The following is a 22,534-nucleotide window of genomic DNA, read 5'->3' as shown; positions in this document are numbered from 1 at the left end:
TGATGGCAATCTTAATTAATTGTTTGATATTAAATATTAAGTTAAAAAAAGGCACATAACATTATGTCTTCTCTAAGAAGAAGAACAAAATAGAAAGAAAAACTTCCCAACCCTTGAGTAGCAAACAGCTTAGATTTATCTCTACAAGGATAGTTTTAGAATGTTAACATCTATTCTTACAAGAGATGACACAAAACATTTCATAGTGTAGACACACCTTATGAATGAACAAGCAGTTGAATTGATGTGCCCTTCATATGTACAACTACTCAAAAATAAAAACTTAACAAAAACTAACAATTATATTTCAAAATAAACTTTAATAATAAAAAAAAACAATTGGATGATTAGGTTTTGTATTATTATGATACAGTAAAATGGATATCACTGAAATAATTTATAATGAAAATTAGTTTAAAAATTACATTGTATTCATTGCTTATATGCAATGAATAATTATTTATTTATCTTGATTACTATTTGATTAGCGTTGTTTTACTTTTTACAGTTTCACATTCATCAATGCATTAGTGCAAATTTTTCATACTAATTAACATAATGCATCTATCACATTAACACAGCGTGAAATACAGGTTATCCAAAAAATGTGACAACATTATTTGCATATTTCAACCAAACCACAACACCATCAACTGTAATATTAAAAAGCAAAGAGATTAAAATTCAAAATTATTAAAAACATTATAAAACAGAGATCATTGCAAACATTATAATTCAAAATAATATGAAACAATTAGCTTTTCTTCAAATTTGTATTATGTGAGAACAGCAGAATTTAAAAAAAACAGTCTCACTTTTTATAAAAAAAATTGTCTGCTTGAATGAAGCTAGTTTATTTTATTCAACAAAAAAGTTATTAAAAATACTTTGATATATTTAAAATAAATAAAATCTCAGGTATTCAGAGATAAATAAATAATGAATTTCAGGTTTGATTTAAGAGTCCTTTATAAATGCTAAAATAAGTAATAAGCAAATAATGAAACAAATCATTTTGAACTAAGCAAAAATTTGAAATATTTCCTAGAGGTAGACAATTTGTACAAGAAGCAAACTATTTACTTTACCAAATAACTAACCTGTAACTGAAACAATCGTTTCACTATCTATAAATTAAAAGGATAAAAACTAAACAAACAAAATCAAGTAAAAAAAATTATTGTTGTTGAATACAAATTTAATACATACAACAAAACCAATTTCATATCGAAAATACAAAATACAGCAGAATGATTCTGTGATCATGATCAAACATATAAATTTATAAAAATTGCCTGCCATGCTTGTAATTAGGTTTTGGAAATTTATCATATTTGAATGCCCTTGTTATGTTGTTATCATAATAATGCCTTAAATGTTGTATTAATCTCCGCATTTGTCAGTTTGATTTTTGTTTAGAATGAAAAGAAATATTATTATTTCCATTAATTTTTTAATCCGTTCATACATTAATTAAATAGTAAAGTATAGCTCGTTTTCTACAAGCTATTTTTGTATTTAGCTAGAATGAATATTTTTCAGCTCTTGGTTGTTGTTAACAGAAACCCCTCACTTGTTGGTAGCAATATGTCAGGTTTGGCTGATATCATTGTCAATATTATTATTGCACTTAACCTCAAGTTGCTTTTTCATTGAATCTTTTACTGTGTGCATTTTCAAGTGTCTGGCTAAATACATCATAAGAATGCTAATGACATTCTATACTTCTTTGCATCTATGTCAACCAAAGCAATTATTCTAACCACAATGGTGATGACAGAATATTTAAGTAGCAAAATTTGTGAAGAGACACAATTTGTGCAAATTAATCTAATTGTAAATAAGGAAGTTTTAAATGAGTCAAAAAATTTGTAAAGATATCCTTATAATTTCATGTTATCTAATTCTTATAGTTGCTACAAAGCTTGAGTAACTGAATTGGAACAGAGAGCAATAACAATTTTGAAATAAAAGAAATCATGTTTACAAAACAGCAGAGAAATGTAAAAATGAACAAGCACTACTGAGCCAAATCAATGGTTATTTTCCACTGAAGTAAAAAATCTCTAATCAGGTTTTAAATCAGGAAAACAAAAAAAACACAAATTTAATAAAAATAAATAAAATTATTATCTGATAAAAAAATAACTTCAAATAAAACAAACCAACAATTTATAGAAAAACCTATACCAAATGAATAGATTAAAATATACTGAGACAAAAAATTAAAGAAATAAAATATTATATATTGGCTGAACATACAAATGACAAAAAAGTAACATGTACTAAAATAACCAGAAACAAATAAAAGCATCAAAACTTGTTACTAATTAACAAAATAATTTTCTTAGGACAACCTGTAACACAATAGTGTGCATTAAGACTGGAATAATTCTGTCTGACATATCTGACCATTTCCCTATATTCGCCATCGCTTCCAAATCAGAAATCTCAAACCATGCCCCTATTAAGCACTTCAGAAACCTAACTGAAGAATCTATAAACAACATCAACAATTTCTTATCGAACTACAACTGGAATTCGACTTCTCTAAAAAATGTCAACGACTGCTGCTCTGTTTTGAACACTATCTTAACTCACTCTCTAGACACTTTTACCCCCCTCCGTCCTGTCAAAAACAAAAAGAAAAAATGCTGGATCAATGACAACATTCTAAGTCTTGCAAAAAAGAAAAACAAACTATACATCATAAGCCTTAAATATCCAACCACCCGCAACATTGCCACCTACAAAAGCTTCAGAAACATGTTCACATCTATTAAACGAAAAACTGAACGAGACTACTTCTCTAACAAACTTGAAGATGCACATAACAATGTTGGATAAAAATGGAGCACTATCAAAGAAATTCTAAACAAGCAACCTCCTAACTCATCAATCACCAAACTATCAACAACCAAGCAATTGAAAATAAACAAGAAATATGTGACCTTCTCAACACCCACTTTGCAAACATCGCTAGTCAACTACTCTCAAACCAACCTCCTACAGATTTTATGAGCCCATCCACACCCCATTCCATTTGTCTATATCCTGTTACTGAACAAGAAATATTAACTACTGTTAATATCTTGAAAAACAAAAAGAGCTATGCAGATGATGGACTCAACATGTTCCTCATCAAAAGCATAATTTTCTCTATCATATCACCACTTAATCATATCTTCAACTTATCACTAAGCACTGGAATCTTTCCTGACTCATTTAAAATAGCCAAAATCATACCAGTATTCAAGAAAGGAAACAAAGATGACATTAACAACTACAGACCCATCTCCATTCTTTCCCCGCTGTCAAAAACTCTTGAAAAACTTTTCTTTAAAAGACTCTCTAATTTCTTCTGCTCCAACAATACTATCTGCAATAACCAATACGGATTCAGACCCAACCACTCAACTGAGCTTGCTATTCTTGACTTCACTCAGCATATACTAAATGAAATGAATAACAAAAATCTTTCTATTGGCATTTTCCTGAACTTATCCAAAGCCTTCAATGTCATCGAAATACTCCTATCCAAACTACATCATTACGGAGTAAGAGGCACAGCTCACAACTGGATGAGAAGCTATCTTTCATCACGGACACAATATGTTTCCATGGACAACATCAATTCAAAGCACGCTCTTATTCATCAGGGGGTGCCACAAGGATCCATACTAGGACCCCTTCTATTTTCTATCTACATAAATGACCTCTGCAATGTTTCGCCCTCAACCAAATACGTACTGTTCGCAGACGACACCAACCTTCTTTTTACTTCCAACAACCTACCAGATTGCTCTGAACATATCAATCTTGAACTCCAAAAATACTCTAACTGGTTATCCAATAACAAACTAATCATAAATTATTCGAAATGTGCATACATTATTTTTGGCCCAAAAATACTCACCAACCAAGCTCCTAACCTAAACCTATTAGTTAATGGTGTTCCTATAAGCCGCACCCTGTCTACCAAATTTCTTGGAATCACAATCACAGAAAATCTTTCATGAAATTCTCACTTACAAACTACCTCAGACAAAATCAACAAACTCACAGGCATCTTCTACAAAATCAAATATAAACTCTCTCTTTCTGCTCTTTGCACGCTTTATTACACATTCATCTACCCTTATCTAACCTACTGCATCACACTATGGGGAAATAGTCCAAAAAGCCACCTGAATAACCTAATACTTTCCCAAAAAAGATCAATACGTTTAATTTTTAACCTCAAACCCGATTCTTATACTAAACCCTTTCTTCCTAGCAAAAAAAATTTTACCAGTTAACTTCATCTGTCTTTACTACTCTGCTTTATTCATTTTTAAATTTATCAACAATCTTCTCCCACCTCACTTTATCAACTTCTACACATTAAGTAACTCCGTTCAATCTACAACCACTAGACCCACCCCTCTCTTCTATATCTACAAAACTCGCCTCAAATTAATCCAGACAAGCATAAAAATAACAGGTCCTAAAATTTGGACAGAACTTGTACCTCCCCATCTAAGAGCCATCATAAACCTACAACATTTCAAGTCAAAATTCCGTGCTTTTTTATTGACACTGGATCTCGACTCCACCACCTAATATTATATTAAGAATACGTTAGAACAAATGATGCGGATGAATGGTCTTTATGAATGGTTAAACATTTATGTGTTTATATATGTACTGAGCGAACATTTACAGTTATATGTCTATATATGTATGACACGAACATTTACTTATTTATCTTCAATTATCTTTCTGCTTCAGTTATTTTCCTTATTTTATTTCATTAACTATTCATGTATCTACCTGCGATGGCCACCACAAGACAAACAGTCTTATTCGGTCTCCGCATATTCAACTTCATAACTTTTATTCACTTATTTGATATGTTGTTGATTATGAATAAAACTTTGAAAATGAAAAATGAAATGAAAGACAAAGTAGCATGTGCTAGACAACTAATAATGAATAAACAAAGAACATGTATTAAGGCAATCTATAACAATGTAACATCTACTAGATAACTTGTTAACAAATGAACAAAATAAAAGTAAAATGTACTAAAATAATCTAGCACACAACAGTATGTACAAGTTAACATGTAGTGGTATGGGATAACTTACGACTATTTGTCATCATTGGGGGTTCAGCAGCATGAATGAGGAACAACCTGTTTCCATGTTGATGCAAGTGATCCACATAAACTGAAAGTTAACAATGTTTAGTCTTTAAAACAACAATTTTTCAAAATTAAATCTTTCATTTTAATTCATTTTTATATGTCTGTTATCTAAAACTTATTAAAAATAAGTTCATTAACAATATTAATTGTTCTTAATTAAAGTTAAAATAAAACTTTTATGAATAGTTTTATAACTTATTTTTAAAATTGCTCCAAATTTAAGAATCTCTAAAAAATTACAAATTAAATATCTCAATGATAAATTACAAATTTGATATAATAAAATTTATTAGTTTAATTGTGTTTACAAAACAAGAGGAAATTTACAAATAACATAACAGATATAAGCCTAAACTTTTTAAATTTAGTTTTCTGTTTACTCTATTTAATATTAAAATTAAATGAAAACTTAATTTTACAAATACAGTGTACTATTATATTATTAGTATTCAAGATTAATGAGGCAAACTAATACAAAAGTTATTTATTTTCTTCCTAATAAATAAAACCTTCCACTGACTGACTAAATGTCTAATAATGCTAATCAAATAGTCAGAGAGTGTAATATAGTAAAGTTTTACACTTTTAGTCTTCTGTAGGCTTTACTTTAGTTTTTTTATTATTACAATTTTGTTCTAATTGTAACACTAATAAAATTATGTATTTGCAAATGTTTTGTGATTTATTCTATGCGTTGCATTGCAACTTTAGTGTGTTGTATTGCAATTGTTGAGCTAGTTTTAAAAAAACTCTAGCCATTATTACTTTTTTAGTATTTTACATGAGTTCATTATAAAATATAAATGAATTAACTAGAGGCTTAGAGAGGGAAATGGTTTTCGGTTTTCCTTTTTTGAAAATGATGTGGTCTGCAGCAAACAAAACTCTGATGAAAAAAAAACTGCAATACAAATGAGAAATGAGACACGAGCATTATTAAAAATTAAAATAAAACAGGTCATGGCATGCTTCAGAAAATTTTGATAACTTTAGTTTTAGTTTAGTTTAGTTAGTTAGACCTTTTTTCAGACTAGAGTTTAGTAGTTTTACATATCTTCAACTTTTTTGTGTTTTTGAAAACACGTTTTTAAAAAATTAGTTAGTTCAAAATTTGAACTACAAAAACATGATAAAAATTTGAATTTCAACTTCAAACTCAAATTTTTCCCATGTTTTTGTTTTAATTTGTTTAAATTTGAATTTCAACTTCAAACTCAAATTTTTCCCATGTTTTTGTTTTATGAGTTCAGTTGGCCCTGACTGAAATAAAATTTAAATGGCCCAAAATGAAATTTAGAAAAATGCAAAAGCAGATATACGATAATTGACTTACAATTGAACGCCTTTTCCGAATGTTCACTACCGTCAATGGCTATGAGTATAATCCTTTCAGTTGGTTTGACAACGACAGCATGTTCAGCAGTTTCCGCCATTTTCTCTGCAAAAATGGGTTGAGTAACAAAGTGAAATAAAATGAATGTTTGTTCGGAGGAAAACAATCAACTGAAAAAATATTTACCTTAGAAATTTTTACAAAACCTTTAATAGTTACTTTTTATTATTGCGGTGCAAGATTTTAACCTAAATTATAATCAAGGTCCGAAGTCCAAATAACTTATTCGATAAATAGCCAGCCTTTAAGCTGAAATGTAAGAAAATTTATAGAATAAGGCAAGAGAGGTCTTATGATGAACATACACGCAGTTAACTACGATATATCTTGATAACGTAGTAACAATTATAAATAGCTCAAATCAAGCATGTGATCGCTTGTCTGTAAGTACATGTGCGTAAAAGTAACTGCACTGCAAAAAATTGGGTCGATCATTTTTTGCTGGTGCCACTACACTAAATTTTAGTACTAAAATTCAATGTTGAACGTCAACTGGGATGCGTGCGTTTGCATCATTCATATATCTTAAGTATTTACTGAATGTATGTAACATCGCCTAAATAATAACTGTAAATTTAAATAAATATAGAGGCCCATAGATGTAAAGAACTAATTAGAGAGTGATTTAGTTGATTGATTGATTGGTTAGTCGATTGGTTGGCTGGTTGGTTGGCTGGCTGACTGGTTGGCGGGCTGACAGGTTGGTTGGCTGACTGGTTGGTTGTTTGGTTGGTTGGTTTAAATAGTTTTAAAAGGTTTGGTTCGTCGTTTATATGTTAATTATTCCAGTTTCCATTTCTACTATAAAAGGCAATTTGTAGTAGATATTAAACAAAAAGTTGGATTTCTTTAAAGAATGCACCCATCAAATGTTTTTGTTGCAAGAGAGGTTGTTATTAATCCAAATAGGTCATTGCTACCAAACGGACCTTCCGTTGATTGGAACGCCGTTTCAAGTGACACAGGTCAAATTTCAACAAAGTTGAATACCAGAAAGCTTAAAGTACCGCATGCGTTGCGTATCCATTATCTAGAAATAGATAAATAGAAATATTTATCTATTTCTAGGATAAATAGAATCGACCCTAGAATCTAGGGTCGATTCTATTTATCACCACATGTAGCAACCCTTCAAACAGAACTTTGGTGCCTCCTCAACAAAATTTTTCCTAAAACTAAAAGTTCAACTCAACAGTTTTCTTGTATAGAAAATCGTACATTAGTTTTTGCAAATAATTTTAAATAAAAAATAAAATCAATTCACTAGTTGCCACAACCATCGCTTCATCAAACATCACCCCTCCCAACACACCATTTAAATACTAGACCTCTAACTTCATAATTTTTTTTTCTTTTCCCGCTGTGACTTGAAAAAGTTCCAAAAATTTTCTCTTTTCCTAACCTAACATTTTGAAAAATTTTTCTTAACTTTTTGTTCCCATACTTGTTAAGCTTTCCAAATCTTTTTTTTTTTTGAAAATATCATCTTTCCAACTTTTTTTAAAAAACAGCTCAAGTCTTACTAAAAAAAACTAGTTTTGATCTGTTAGACTCACTATGCTACATTTTTATCTAAAATTTTTCTAAATCATTTGAACTTATAGAATGCTAATTCATATAACATTATCTTCTATTTTTTCAATCTTCTTACAAGACACGCTTGTCCACGAAAAACCGCCCCTTCACGACCAGCTTAGATCTTTCTGCAGCTTTTGATACCATTGATCATCATCGGCTGCGTCCGCTGTCTTGATAGACTTACCACTTTCTTTTAGTGTATGTTATGTTATGTCTACTTGGACTCGTCTCTTAGGTTTTTTACATCTTGATTACTTTAATTCTCTTCTTTCTGGCTTTTCCTAACTTACGTTGACTAAATGAAAGCAATTTTTCTACCGATAAACCTTCTATTATTTAACTACATTTCATTGGCTTTCTACCCGCCAGCGTATTATCTCTAAGATTGCAGGTCTCACTTAGTCATCGCTTCACACGACTCGATCCATTCATCTTCATCAACTTCTCGCTTATTCCATCGTCATCTTTGTTAGTTATATTTGACTAGTAAAACTTCATTTACCGATGTTAAATATAACCAAATGCAAAAAAAGAAATAAATCACAATTATTCTATACCATCCAACTTATGCAAACAGCGCTAGAGCTGATTAAAATGTCATCTATAACAGATAAACATCTTTCAAGAAAAGCATTCAGCACTTGAAGAAATTTTAATAAAATTATTGTAATCCAAATTTTTTCAGCGGCAGCGGTTGCGCTTGCGATAGCTGCCGCTGAAAAAATTGAACAAAAAAATCAAAAATCGATTAGAAGATGGTTTATTTATCATAAACGAATTAGTACGAATACAATTTTACCAAGTCTGTCTTTTTATAAAAAATCGAAAAAGATTTAAACATTTTTTAAATTATTGGCAAAATAACTCAATGCGAGTTATATCAGAAAACAATTTTTGTTATGACGAAAGTTTTTCCAGAAATGTATGAACGTTAAAGGAAAGTTACCGGCGTTTATTCATCACATCATACAATTGTATAACTTTTTCACAATCTTGCAATGCCGGCATTAGCATGCCTGTTAGAGGATGCAAGATTTATTTCTATAGGTTTTGTTGACAACTGCACAATGAAATAATTACTACCACGTTATCGTAATTAACGTTAACTTCTTGAAGTTTCTATAATTATTACTGAAAGAGAATGCTTTCAATCATAATGCTTTTTGACTTTTGTCGAATTGGCGAACAAATTCAATGACTCATCCATGAATAAAGCCGGATTGGATGGTAGCAAAAGGTGAACTATAATTTGTATGCTTAAGCTTTGATAAACAGGCTAAAACCTTGACAATGAACGATCTCCGGCTTAGGCTTTTCTAAAAAGCCAGCATACCAGCTCATGAAAACCGTTTCATGGTTGTTAACTTAGGCTCACAAACGTTTGCTGATATTAGTTATAGCCAAATCAAACCTGGTTCAGCCACAGCAAAAGTTTAGTACTTTAAGCGCAATAAATAATAAACAAAATAACGTCAACTTCTTTTTGCCAATCTGTGTTAAAACATTTAAACCCGCTCACAAGTACACAAAGGTTTTCATGAAACTAACTAGCTCAAACATTTTAAAATTCAGGTGACTTAATTAACAAGATCAGGCAAAATATCTTAATTTGTTATAGTTTTTTTTATTTTGGAAAAAACTTCTGCGCAAGATTTGAAAACTGAAATTTATTGAAAGGTTAGAATGAAATAATAGTTTTTACGGCTGCCGGTTTTATCCAAAGGCTTGCACATGCATACATTCACGCAAGTACACACACACACACACACACCAACGCGCACACACACATTACATTCATTTACATATTTCCTGATGCATGAACGTACACACACGTATCACCACACATACACGTGCGTAAGGGATGCATATTTCTGAATTTGGATGTTTTTTGCTCTAACTGACGTACAAGAACACTCAAGTCCTATATTTACGCACTGTTTTTTTATTGCATTACAAAAACTTTAAGCATATATGCAAATGTTAGTGCATCTTTGTTATTGCATTTTGATGATTGGTCTGTGACTTTTTAATTTATTTGAAATAAATAGGTATTAATCTAAATTGCAAGTATATTATTTTCAATTAATATTCAATTTGTTTAATTTTAAAGTTACATTTTTATCTTTTTACGTGAAAGATTTACATTTACTTTTAATGAAAACGCAAAGTGTAAGTTTAACATTCTTATCTTTCTTCTGCAACATTAAAGATATAAAACTCTATTAACATTTGTGTTTTAACATAAAATATTCTATTTCTCTCCTTATTCTATTTAATTTTTTAATTTGATTTAAAATTTATTTTCTGTTTCAGGATGAATGTGTAATAAAGATGCACGTTATGCCTTAAAATAATTTTGCAAGAAAAAGAAGAGCGAAATATTTTGAATTCTTCTCTTGCAGATACATTTCCTACTGCAGCTATGTTTGATGATGCAGACAACAAATGAAATATTTTTGTGTTATGCTCATATATATAAACTCATTGCCAAACTACATACGTGAACCATGCACTACAAATAAATGTTTGTTCATCTTCAAATTAATTCTAACATTTTCGATTAAAGCTAAATTAACATGAATGTCTTTCAAATTGTAATTCCTGGGACGTCACCTTATGGATTTCGTTTATCTGGGGGCGATGGAGAGGCCGTCTACGTTGCAAGGGTAACGAAATGATGAAAAAAATGTTTAAATTTTTTAGTACGATAAATTTTGTAAATTTAATGATGAACAAAATGTTTAAATTTTTTAGTACGATAAATTCTGTAAATTAAATGATAAACAAAATGTTTAAATTTTTTAGTAGGATAAATTTTGTAAATTTAAACATCCATTCTCTTTCGATGGACAGAAAGTGCATATGTGTATGTGTGTTTTTTTTTTATGTGGTTTCTATCGCAAACTCATTGCCGCTAATTAATAATTTAGGTAAGAAGCGAAAGTAAAGCAGAACAAGCTGGATTGAAAGAAAATGATGTTGTTATAGCTATAAACGGCATCTTGTGCTTTGATCTGACTTATAATTCAGTTTTTGGTCTAACTGAGTTACAAGATCACATTACTCTTCATCTGCTAAGGTTTAACTATTTAAATTTGAAATTTGCTGATAAAACGGTGACCCAGTTTAATTAATTAAATATACAGAGGAGAGCAAGCTCAACGTTCATGGAGAAAAGCGAGTGAAGAATTAGTTGGTCAACTGCTGAAATTAAACGAATCTGAAGTAGTATCTCTGCTGAGAAAAAAAAGCGGCAACACGTTTGCTGCAAATGAATTCTTCATGAAGCCACAGTTTGAGTTGTCAGTCCCTGTACCAAAGGTGAGAACTTTTTCAAATCCAACCGTAAACTTTGGAATTTCTCAAACAAGCACTGCGTCCTATATGGAGCCAATTATTCGTTCACCTTCATCAGTAACAATGACTTTGGTCAGTCCATACAGTTCTGAACAACAAAAAACTGTGTATAACACTCCCATTTCTTTTTCTTCACACGCTACAAAAAATTCTATTGAAATAAGTCCAAAATTTATTTCAGAAGCTAATCGAATAAGCATTTGCCAACCACAAACTCAGTATAAAGAAGTTCAACCCATGAAAGATTTAGAACCCAACAAAAATTGGGGTCTCAATTTGTTGGACAACAGACTTAGATCGACTACAGTCAATTTTAAAACTTTTTGCTATGAGCCAGCAGTTTTATACGGGAATGAAAACATTTTTGAAAAAGAAGATTATGAATTTTTAAAACAAACGACGGCTCCAAAAAGTGTAATTAGCAAAACTGAAAAAACTCCTTTCAACGAAATAGCGAACACTTCGACACGTTTCGAAAATTATTCGTATAACTATGAACCTTCTTTAGGAAAAGTAAATTCGCACAACATAGAAGTTGCGAAAAACAATTTTGATTACAACTTCATCAAGAACGGTTACAATCACAAATTAGATAGTCCTTTTCAAATGAACACAAATCTGTCCGAAGACCGTTTTAACACGGCAACATTCTTTAAACCAGCAAATATTTTGAAGTTGTACAACGTAGGTAATTTACATAATGCATCTGAGCCAGCTGTTGACAAACCATCGAAGAGTTTGGATTCATCAAATTACAACGAAAATGATTCGCTGCTCACAAATCGAGATAAACATATATCTGATCAAACAATCCCCATTTACAGTGCACCTCCTCCACCTGCTCCTCCCATACCAATCCAAGGAATACTTATGATTAAGGGTAAAACGCCAAGCAATGCTTATTCACGTAAGTACTAAACATTTTTACACCCTCTTACTGCGGCAATAAAGTTGATATTTGATATCTAGTAAATTTGTGGTTGCATTAATTATAGCAAAACTATGACATAACACTAAATAAAATGTGCATGCTATTATAAGAAAACTTACCTTTGCATGATTTTAAATATGACAAAATAAACCATTTAGACGTGGACATTCAAGTTCAATAAAATTTTTCAAGCTGTTTAAATTAGAATTGTAACATTGTTATTATTTAACACTTTAAAATTAATTATTTGCAGTCCTATCGGAATTTGAAAATACAAAAGATGAAGAGAAGACGACGATGAGAAACAAAGTCCAGATGGCGAAAAGTATAGCGCTATCGGTATTGTCACCAGATAATAAAAATTCGAAGGGTCAAAAAATGTTCCTTAGAAGACGAGAAATGTCTGAGAACTGGACAGTGTCATCGAAGCCAAACGAAACAATTCAGACCAGAAGCAAGGAAGCAAGTTCAAATGTCTTCAATCAGTTGAACAGACCGTGGATAAAAGATGACTACGATGCTACAAATGAAAGACGAAATCTTACCAAATTAAATAACGCGGGGAACAACCTGCACTATGCGACGCTGCCAAGGAGTAATTTCAACGTGCAAAACCCTAAGGATGTCGGTGAAACGCCTTTAACCCATTTCAAAGGCTACCGTCCAATAAGTTTCTCTAATTATGATAACACTTTATCTCTTGGTTACTGCGACTTATAAAAATAAATAGAAAGTTTCAACGATAAATATTATTTTTCAATGTATTAAAATGAATGAGATGGGTAAAAATATTTAATTTTGAAAAAGATAATTAAAAAATAATTAGGTAAATAACATCAAGCCATAATTGAGTGATCAACATGTACATAAACAAATTTTGAAATGTAACAAAATATTGAAAAACGAATGATTAATTTGTACATAAACAATCTTGTAATATTACAAAAGCAAAAAACTAACATTGCAAAACTCATATACAATACATCAATATCACTGAACCAAAATAATATTTTAATTAATTTAAATTAACTTTGCGCGTATAGCAAATCATTTTTACAGCAGAATATAAGTTAAATAAAGTATTAAATTAATAAAAGTGGATGAGCTGAAATATGGATTAGGAGAAAATAGTTTGAAGACACTTAGAAGATACATTACAAACACCCAAAAACAAATTACATTATGCTGATTGTACAATCTAAATAAAATATAACTCTCGAAAGCGCAATAACAACTTGAACTGGCTGATTGAAAAAAATAATAATGAAGATTGATCCTTTGAATAAGGTTGAAACGAGGATAGGAAATATATTATAGAAAAATAATAAAAGTTATTTCATTTATAAATATTAAAATTGAGAAAAATCTCAGGCAAGAGTAGTATAACAATTTTCTCACCGATAGAATTTATCACAATATCAAATGAAAAAATGACAATCGCTTAAAAATATATTTTTAACAGAATAATTTATACAAAAATTTATGATATAACCGGATTTTCCAAGGTAAGTCATTTGTTAGTATGTGATCCATTACAAAAACAACGAATTAGAATTAACAGGAAAAGAAATTGTACTGTACGTATTGAGCAACATCCTTACGCATATTGCGTGCCATTCAAAAGCAAGTGTACAAACTTGAAATCGTTTAAACAAAGTACTTATCAAATTCATCATTCAACGAACAACATGCACTTATAAGAAACCAGCGTATCGCTGGATCTTTATTTTTATTAATTTATTAGTAATATTGTCAATATAATTATTTAAACATTATTACTCCCAATATTTAATGATCAGAGGCAAAAAAGTTTACACGCCAAAGGACATGGTGTCACTCATAAACGTTTCTTCGAAGAGTTGTGGAATGGGCAGTTTTAAATTTCTCACATGTACAATCATCTCTTTGTGTTTCTGGTTAGCCACCACTAATGCTCTCAAAGTCATGAGGATCTGGTTGTGGCGTTGCGAGTCTCTACCAAATGTACCTGAGCAAGTGATCAAATAGATTTATCAATTATGATCGTAACTTCTCAAGCCACAAATCCAACGTAAAATAACGACAGTGTAAGTAAAAAGCGTATTATTCTCATAAGTATGCAGTGAAAGATGTTTTGAAAATTTAAAAAAGAATGATTCATGTAAAACAAATCTAACTGGTTACATAGAACTTCAAAGCGTCGATAAGTAGCTCCTTGTATTCAAAATTGTTACCTTTATGCCAATAAAGTTTGTACGTTTAATATTTTTAAATATTTAAAAAAAAACACGAATGCAAGTATGGCAAGGCAAGAAAAAAAATTTGTTTACTTGTACTTAGCAGGAATATTGAGAGTACGAATGATAATTCAATGTTATCAATTTTTAATGTCTTCACGATGTCCCCGATGTTCATTATTGCCGTTTCAATAAATTTGAAGAAAGAGAAATTAGTTAGGATCAGCTGAAATTAATATTTCAAATAAAAAGTTTAAAACTAGAACTTATTAAATGAGTAACTGCACAATGATGAACAAACATTTCAATAAATAACATCAACCTCTTTCTCTTTGTTGTCCCACATGAAAAAGTTGACCAGTTTAATGACGTGATCGTAAGCAAGGGACATTGTGCCTAATATGACAGGAAACATGCTATACTGGATCAGCTCAATTTGTGATGATAGAGGAAGTACTTTGAAACCTTTGTAATCAAATCATTTCCAAAATCTTTAATTAAGTTTATAATATTTAAGATATATTAATGTCATTAACTGTTTAAAAGAAAATCTCTAATGGACTAAAATAAAAACAAAAAGATATATATATATATATATATTATATATATATATATATATATATATATATAACATAAAACAAAATGGTTTTGTTACAATTTAAAAATAAAACAGTTACCGGGAACTTTTCTTGCAAATGCAAGTGAAGCTCTTACATTAACTTCAAATCTTTTCATCGCTCTCTGCCAGACTTCCAAACGTGACATGTCATCATTAACTGTCTGTTCTTCATGCTGCGTGTAGAATAATTCAACAACTATGTAGTGATGTCATGGCATGTTTTTTAGGCGCAAATTTAGAAGAAAGTGTCGCTGAACTATTGTCACTTTTTGATGTCGGAAAAACATACGCAGATGAAAACCACATACATAGATGAAAACCACATACACAGATGAAAACCACATGCGTAGATGAAAACCACACACATATATGAAAACCCCACCCCATACGTAGATGAAAACCACATGTTTATTTGAAAAAAATAAATATGTTTCATTTATTAAATGAATGTATAATTTTTCATGATTGAGAATTACAGCAATCAAAAGGATGAAGAAAAATAATAAGAAATAAATTAGTGATCATCATATTATACTGTCCTGAAAGGTGAATGGTGAAAATGAAACAAAATAGGGATAAAAAAAAGACAGAAAATTCGTGCACAAGAAATAACCATCTATAATTACAATTTATACCACTTATATGATAATCAGAGCATTATGTAAATAGTATTTAAATGATGCATATGAACAAAATTAGGGAAAAAAATAAAACAAGGTCTAACCCTGGTAATAATAGGAATTAAACAGTTGAACGCATTGCCTATAATGTCAATGATATCATTAACGCTTCGTCCGAAAATTGTTTTACTCAGATATTTGTAAGAGTAACCATCATTGAAATCTGTGTTGTTGTTGTTGTTGTCCTGTTCAATCTTAACAGCTGGTAGCTCCTCGGGTATTCCAGGTGAGATCAATGAGGTCTGCAATGCTGCCTCTGCATGTGCAACACTGAGAAGTGCAGGAGGCCGATGTGGAGATCGTAACGAGGTAATGTTAGTGCTTGAAAACGATGGAGGAATCCCTGCCTGGATGCTATCAGCATAGTCAAATGCATCTTTGCTGCCAATTTCAGGTCTATCAACAGTTGCGCTGTTATTTTTTTGTTGGTGACAATCGTAGAAATAATTACATTGATCTGGTTCGGTACAAGTATTTGAATACACATTGCTATGTCGGCAGACCTGCTTGTTCATAATGAATCTTTTAAGATTGGAAACATGTTTAGAAGTATATTGTGATTGGAGGGAGCAAAGGTTACCACATGCAACAGGGCCAGTTACATATTTGTTATTGCCATCAAAAGTGTTATCATGGGCAACATTAGAATGTACATTGTCGTTTAGAATGTAATGGGAATTGTTCTCAACTTTTAGCGAATCTTGACGATGGTTGATGAGTGCACTGGTAGAAGTTGTAGGCGTAAATTTGGAAGAAAGTGCCGCTGAGCTCTCGCTACTTTTTGATGTCGGAAAATAATCTTTATTGTTATTATTAATCAGTGACTCGTTGAGAATTTTTTGCATTTCCAATTTAGTTTTGTGGATGACGATGTTGGGCTGCCTGCCAATACGACACTCTGCACAAAGTTGATGTACAATTATTATTCAATATTTTAACACAATATATATCAATTTCACAACAGGTCACAAAAATTATTTCTTTAAAATGGCTAGAATGCTTTTCTCATGTATTTCCTGCATCAGGTCATCTCATGCTCACATCACATCAACTTTATCAATTTAATTTCATATTTACTTAATGCATTACATTTTTTATACCCTGGTTTACAATTATAAACGCATACAACACAACATTTACAAGAAAAAGGAACAATGAAACGACAATATTTTAAAAATATTGCACAAAGCACACATTCACATCAGGAAGCCACATGCATAGGAATAACACAATTTACATCCAAACAACCATTACCACAAAAAACTTACAACTACACAGACAAGACAACAACGTTAAACGTTCAACTATTTCAAAAAAGTTAATAAAATAAAAATCAAAACACCTCACGTACATCAATTCATTGAAGTTTTATTCATAATAAAAAATAAATCTGAAGTTAGTAAGACCAGCACAGGAAATGTAAATGTAAATGAATGTAATTTCAAAGTTGAAACCAGTACCCTGGTATTCATGTAAACTTTCTTCCTGTTGCATTTCAAGAGTAGCATATGGATATTAATGAATTAATAGAGACAACAAATTGCTTTTTTTAAGTTAAGGCATTGCATGCAATAAGAACGGAAAAGCTCGGAACTAAATAACAATTTTTAAAAAAAGGAAAAACATCACAAAAATATTTAAAAAGAGGGATAAGAAAATAACGCATACTTTCAGCAACCATTCCAGAGTCCAAGCACTTTCTTAGCCGACATGCTCTGCACATGCTCCTGTTGGCAGCGGATATGACACAGCAATTATTTTCGTTACATTTGAACTTGTCAAATCGGTTGTCATGGCAGCGTCTACGGAAAAATCCCTGAATAAAAAAACGTCATTATGAATTAAATGGTTTGTAGTGCTTCTCCAAAATTTTTAGCAACTATCTCTGTTAAAAAACTTAACAACCATTAGTCATGAAATGAATTTTTTAAAATAGATAAAAATAATTTTTTCAGCTTTGAATTACAAACTATTATTTAGTGATATAAGATTAACATTATTACACTATGCTAATTATTTATTTGCAAAGTTAATTGAAAAAATTCCAAAATAATCTTTAGAAGAATGATAATAATGAAAAATAATGTTGTTTCATTTCTAAAACAGGTTTGCATCAGATGGTCTTTTTAGCTAGATAGTCACATATCGATCAACTTGGTTTCATGCCACAATTAACAGACGAAATAAGAACATTCATTAATGTTAACCTAAAGATGGTAAATATGCAGCTGTCCATTGCAGAACAAATAACAACTAACAGATGATTGTTGCAGAACAAACAACAGCTAACAGCTGTATGTTGCAGAACAAATAACATCTAGCAGCTGATTGTTGCAGAACAAATAACAACTAACAGCTGTATGTAGTAGAACAAACAACAACTAACAGCTGTATGTTGCAGAACAAACAACAACTAACAACTGTGTGTTGCAGAACAAACAACAACTAACAGCTCTATGTTGTAGAACAAACAACAACTACCATCAAACCTTGCATCCCTCACAGGTTATTGCTCCAAAATGAAATCCAGATGTATGTTGCAGAACAAATAACATCTAGCAGCTGTATGTTGCAAAACAAATAACAACTAACAGCTGTATGTTGCAGAACAAATAACATCTAGCAGCTGTATGTTGCAAAACAAATAACAACTAACAGCTGTATGTTGCAGAACAAATAACATCTAGCAGCTGTATGTTGCAGAACAAACAACAACTAACAACTGTATGTTGCAGAACAAACAACAACTAACAGCTGTATGTTGCAGAACAAACAACTAACAACTGTATGTTGCAGAACAAACAACAACTAAAAGCTCTATGTTGTAGAACAAACAACAACTACCATCAAACCTTGCATCCCTCACAGGTTATTACTCCAAAATGAAATCCAGATGATGGAGCGCCACATATTCTGCATGGAACCTGGCTGATTTCTTGTGATACCCTTGGTCCACCTTGGTTTTTAATGCAGTTTTAAAAATAATTTAGACAATTTTTGCAAATTTATATTACAGTACATAACAAATTAGAGTTTTTACAAAACAAAGAGAACTCTCATTAAATGAAAAAAACAATTTTATTTCATTATGCAAATTGAAATTAGGTTGTTGCCCACAAAGGTGAAAGGAAACGATTAAAATATTTTTTATAGGCATAGGTAAAACACCAACAACAACATTGCACTTGTAAATGAATAGATTTTAAATTTAAAAGATTGAAAACAAATTCATAGATGAGTTAGTTGATTCATTGCCATTTAGACAAGCAGATTCAAAGTAGATGAGTGATCACTAAGGTTACTTTACAATGTGCAAATTCAAATTTCAATTACTGGCTGCTAAAAGACTGGACGAACAAAAGAATAATAATAATGAAACGAAATTCTGATTTAGATTTTCAAATTTAATTACATACATGTTTAAATAAGGAAAAACAGACATGAACTGTGTATGATAAATATCTAACCGGGTAGATACATCTTTAATTGTAAGCATCTGTCATATCTGCAATATGCACAGTGCTTTCTAGATTCTTTTGTCAAAACACATTTCCTGTCTTGCAGACACACATAATTATTCTCTGTGCTGTTCTTCCATGACCTTATAAAAAATTTCTGTGGAACAAATTAAAATTAGTAATTTATTTCTAATTAAGGTGGAAAATTAAATAATGCTTTTTGTCTCAATAATAACAAAAGATTATTTTGTTTTATCAAAGACAATATCAAAAATTATTTTCAGAAGTTTAAAATAACATAGTTGATACAATAATACAAAGGATGTGATTAAATTTATGGAAATACATGTTTAAATGTACAGGTAAACATTGTAATTAGGCAAGTGATGCATCAAAAAAAGTTATAGTTTTCAGTTGTCTTTGTGTTACAGACAACAAATTTCAACAAAAAATGCAAATTCCAAATTAGCTGTTTGAAGATTACTATTTTAAACATAAGTCTTTTTTTTCACAGACACAAACAAATAAAATTTTTATTGCTTCCTACGAAAACTATGATGAAAGATTATAAAAACAAGCCTAGCCAACATTAATTTAGTAGTTAAATAACTATGCCCCAATTACATTTTCTAATGAAAATAAGTTTTACAAAAAATTTTAGAGGCGCTGAAGCATATAATGACGCTTCAAATTTAAAAACTGAAAAATTGTTCAAAATATAAATCATCCTGATCAGTTTAATAAACAGTGTACAGCGTACTACTAGTAAATGCACATATGACTAGATCATTTGAAATTATACATTTGAATCAAGAAATTTAACCATCACATTTCACAAACTATGAATTTACTAACAATGAATCCCTGTTATTCAACATTTTCAATAATAGACGCCTTTGTCACGCTGATAAAATAAATTGCTACATATCAAATTTTTAATTCAAACATTTAAAATTTATTCTTCTATTTGATGGCTCATGTAAGAGTATGTTCAACATTTTCTGACAATGAAAATTTTGTCTTTTTCCATTAAAATCTCTCATGATAATAATAACAATAACAGCATTGATCATCATTACTTCATTCCATAATTAAGATAAATTATTATCATTCCAAAAAACATTTATTTGAATGTTTGCAAATTTTTTGAAAAAAATTAGTTTGAGACAACGCCAATTAAAATGTCAGTTGATTTTTTAGACTTTCTCGTAAAAAAATTCAGCTGGACTGCCGTAAACACTCTAAGATGCTTAACATCTTAGAGTGCCATTTATAAACATTTATAAACGCTAAAAACATATGTTTTTTCGTGTACTATAAACATGCACATATTGACACACATCTACTACAGTTATAAATGGCACTCTTATCTCTGACTATCAGTTCATGTTTGCTAAATTTTATTGGCAAGTAGTCAAAAAAAGTGAAACTGCCAAAAATAAGCTTAGCATGATGTAAGTTCAAAGTATATTTTTCAAAATTTAAACAATAAAACCTGCAAAAATAAACATAAAACAACCCTTTAATTTCTTTCTATATTGAGTAAAGAACTAATACCAAGCAATCTAAATGTATTTATGCATGATGCTACATTATCAAGAACATCTGCCAACAGAATATTTAAGGACCCCCACCTGGTCACTTACTCCATTTCAGTGTCAGTTTAGTTTTTAATAAATAACAAAATTGAATGAAAATATAACAACGTTAAAAAGAGATATGAAACACAGCAGCGTAGCACACCTTGCAGGCTTCGCAAACTTGTGCTCCACAGTAAAAAGCTGCAGCAGGGTCTGTACACACTTGACAACACGTTGAATCTTCGTTGTCATTATTGTTGTTGCTGGTGGTAATGTTGTTACTCATTTTCCATAACAGAAACTATTTCTTTCACAGGATAAATCTGTTGAATGTTCAAAAATTAATGAGCCAAGTTAATACTTAAGGATCCAATTAAAAAATAAAAAATTTTTTATTCAAATTAACACAGAACTTGCAATAAATGAATCATTATTTATTTTTTAAAAGGATGAAATAAATTAAGCTACGTCTGTGAAGGAAATATGTAAAATTATCTGGTTATAAATCAAAGAAACATTAGCTAAAAATTTTAAGTTTATAAGTCATATACAGAGATTAAAGAGAGACAAAGTTCAAAAAGTGTTAGTCACAAGCATGTTCATGCTAACATGACTTACAAATGTTTTATTAAAAAACATTCATCTCTGCTTTGGATTAACTGGCTGTTTGTAACCATTTTTTTATTTCATCTTAGTTCAGATTTTGAAAAAATAGTAGAAGCATTTGAAATTGTTATAAGATCACATTGGAAAACTGAACCCTTTCTTCTTTTTCATCATACTATTTAAATAAAATGTTTAAAAATAAATTCAGGTACATTAACCATACAGCTAAATGACTGTACAAATTAAAAATAAAGCGTGTTAATTGTATATATATATACATATATATATTTTCCAATATATATATATATATATATATATATATATATATATATATATATATATATATATATATATATTTGTTATTTATGAGCCAAATTTATGCTAAGGCAAATTATATACAAGACATATGAGATATGAACATGCATCTCAAGACATATATTTTATACATGCATAAGAAAAAAAACACACATAACGGGAGGGAGGAGAAAGAATGTGAGAAAAAAAGAGAAGAGAGAAAAAGAGCGAGGAAATAAAAGAAAAAAGGGAGAAAAAAATGAGGGAACATGAGGTCATTGCAACATTCCCACAAATCAAACTAAAGCAAACATTTAAAATCATTTAGCAGTACAAGCAAACACGCATGCAAGCATAGTACAAACACACATGCCTATCTGTGGGGAAGGTGAATAACTTTTACATGTGCTCTCTCATCACGTCATAATTTCAAGATCAATTACCTGCTGACCTGATTATTTGGTTAAGATATGAGCTATGCAACAAACTTTAAATAGGGCATATTAACAACTTCCAAAATTTATCTGATAGGTGATAAATGCAAAATGTAATGAAATAGTGAAAGACAGTTGTATTGTGCACTAAGTGCATGAGATTAAAATTTATTAACAGCAATAAAACAACTAAAAACACA

The 22,534-nt window shown here is 30.4% G+C and overlaps 1 protein-coding gene across 1 annotated transcript; it reads right to left on the bottom strand.

Annotated features, from left to right (window-relative positions):
* Positions 1-17,640: 17,640 nt before the first annotated feature.
* HELRODRAFT_144940 (hypothetical protein) lies at positions 17,641-21,229 on the bottom strand (the record flags this gene model as incomplete). The annotated part of the gene is made up of 4 exons (XM_009024569.1): positions 17,641-17,778; positions 18,815-18,918; positions 19,430-19,577; positions 21,164-21,229. Coding segments are annotated over 4 exons (456 nt in total), but the record flags the coding sequence as incomplete, so codon positions are not given.
* Positions 21,230-22,534: the final 1,305 nt, after the last annotated feature.

The sequence above is a fragment of the Helobdella robusta genome (assembly GCF_000326865.2).
Source record: "Helobdella robusta unplaced genomic scaffold HELROscaffold_4, whole genome shotgun sequence".
Taxonomy (NCBI): domain Eukaryota; kingdom Metazoa; phylum Annelida; class Clitellata; order Rhynchobdellida; family Glossiphoniidae; genus Helobdella; species Helobdella robusta.
Note: the sequence above shows the minus strand (reverse complement) of the source record. Positions and strands in the feature narration are given on the sequence as shown.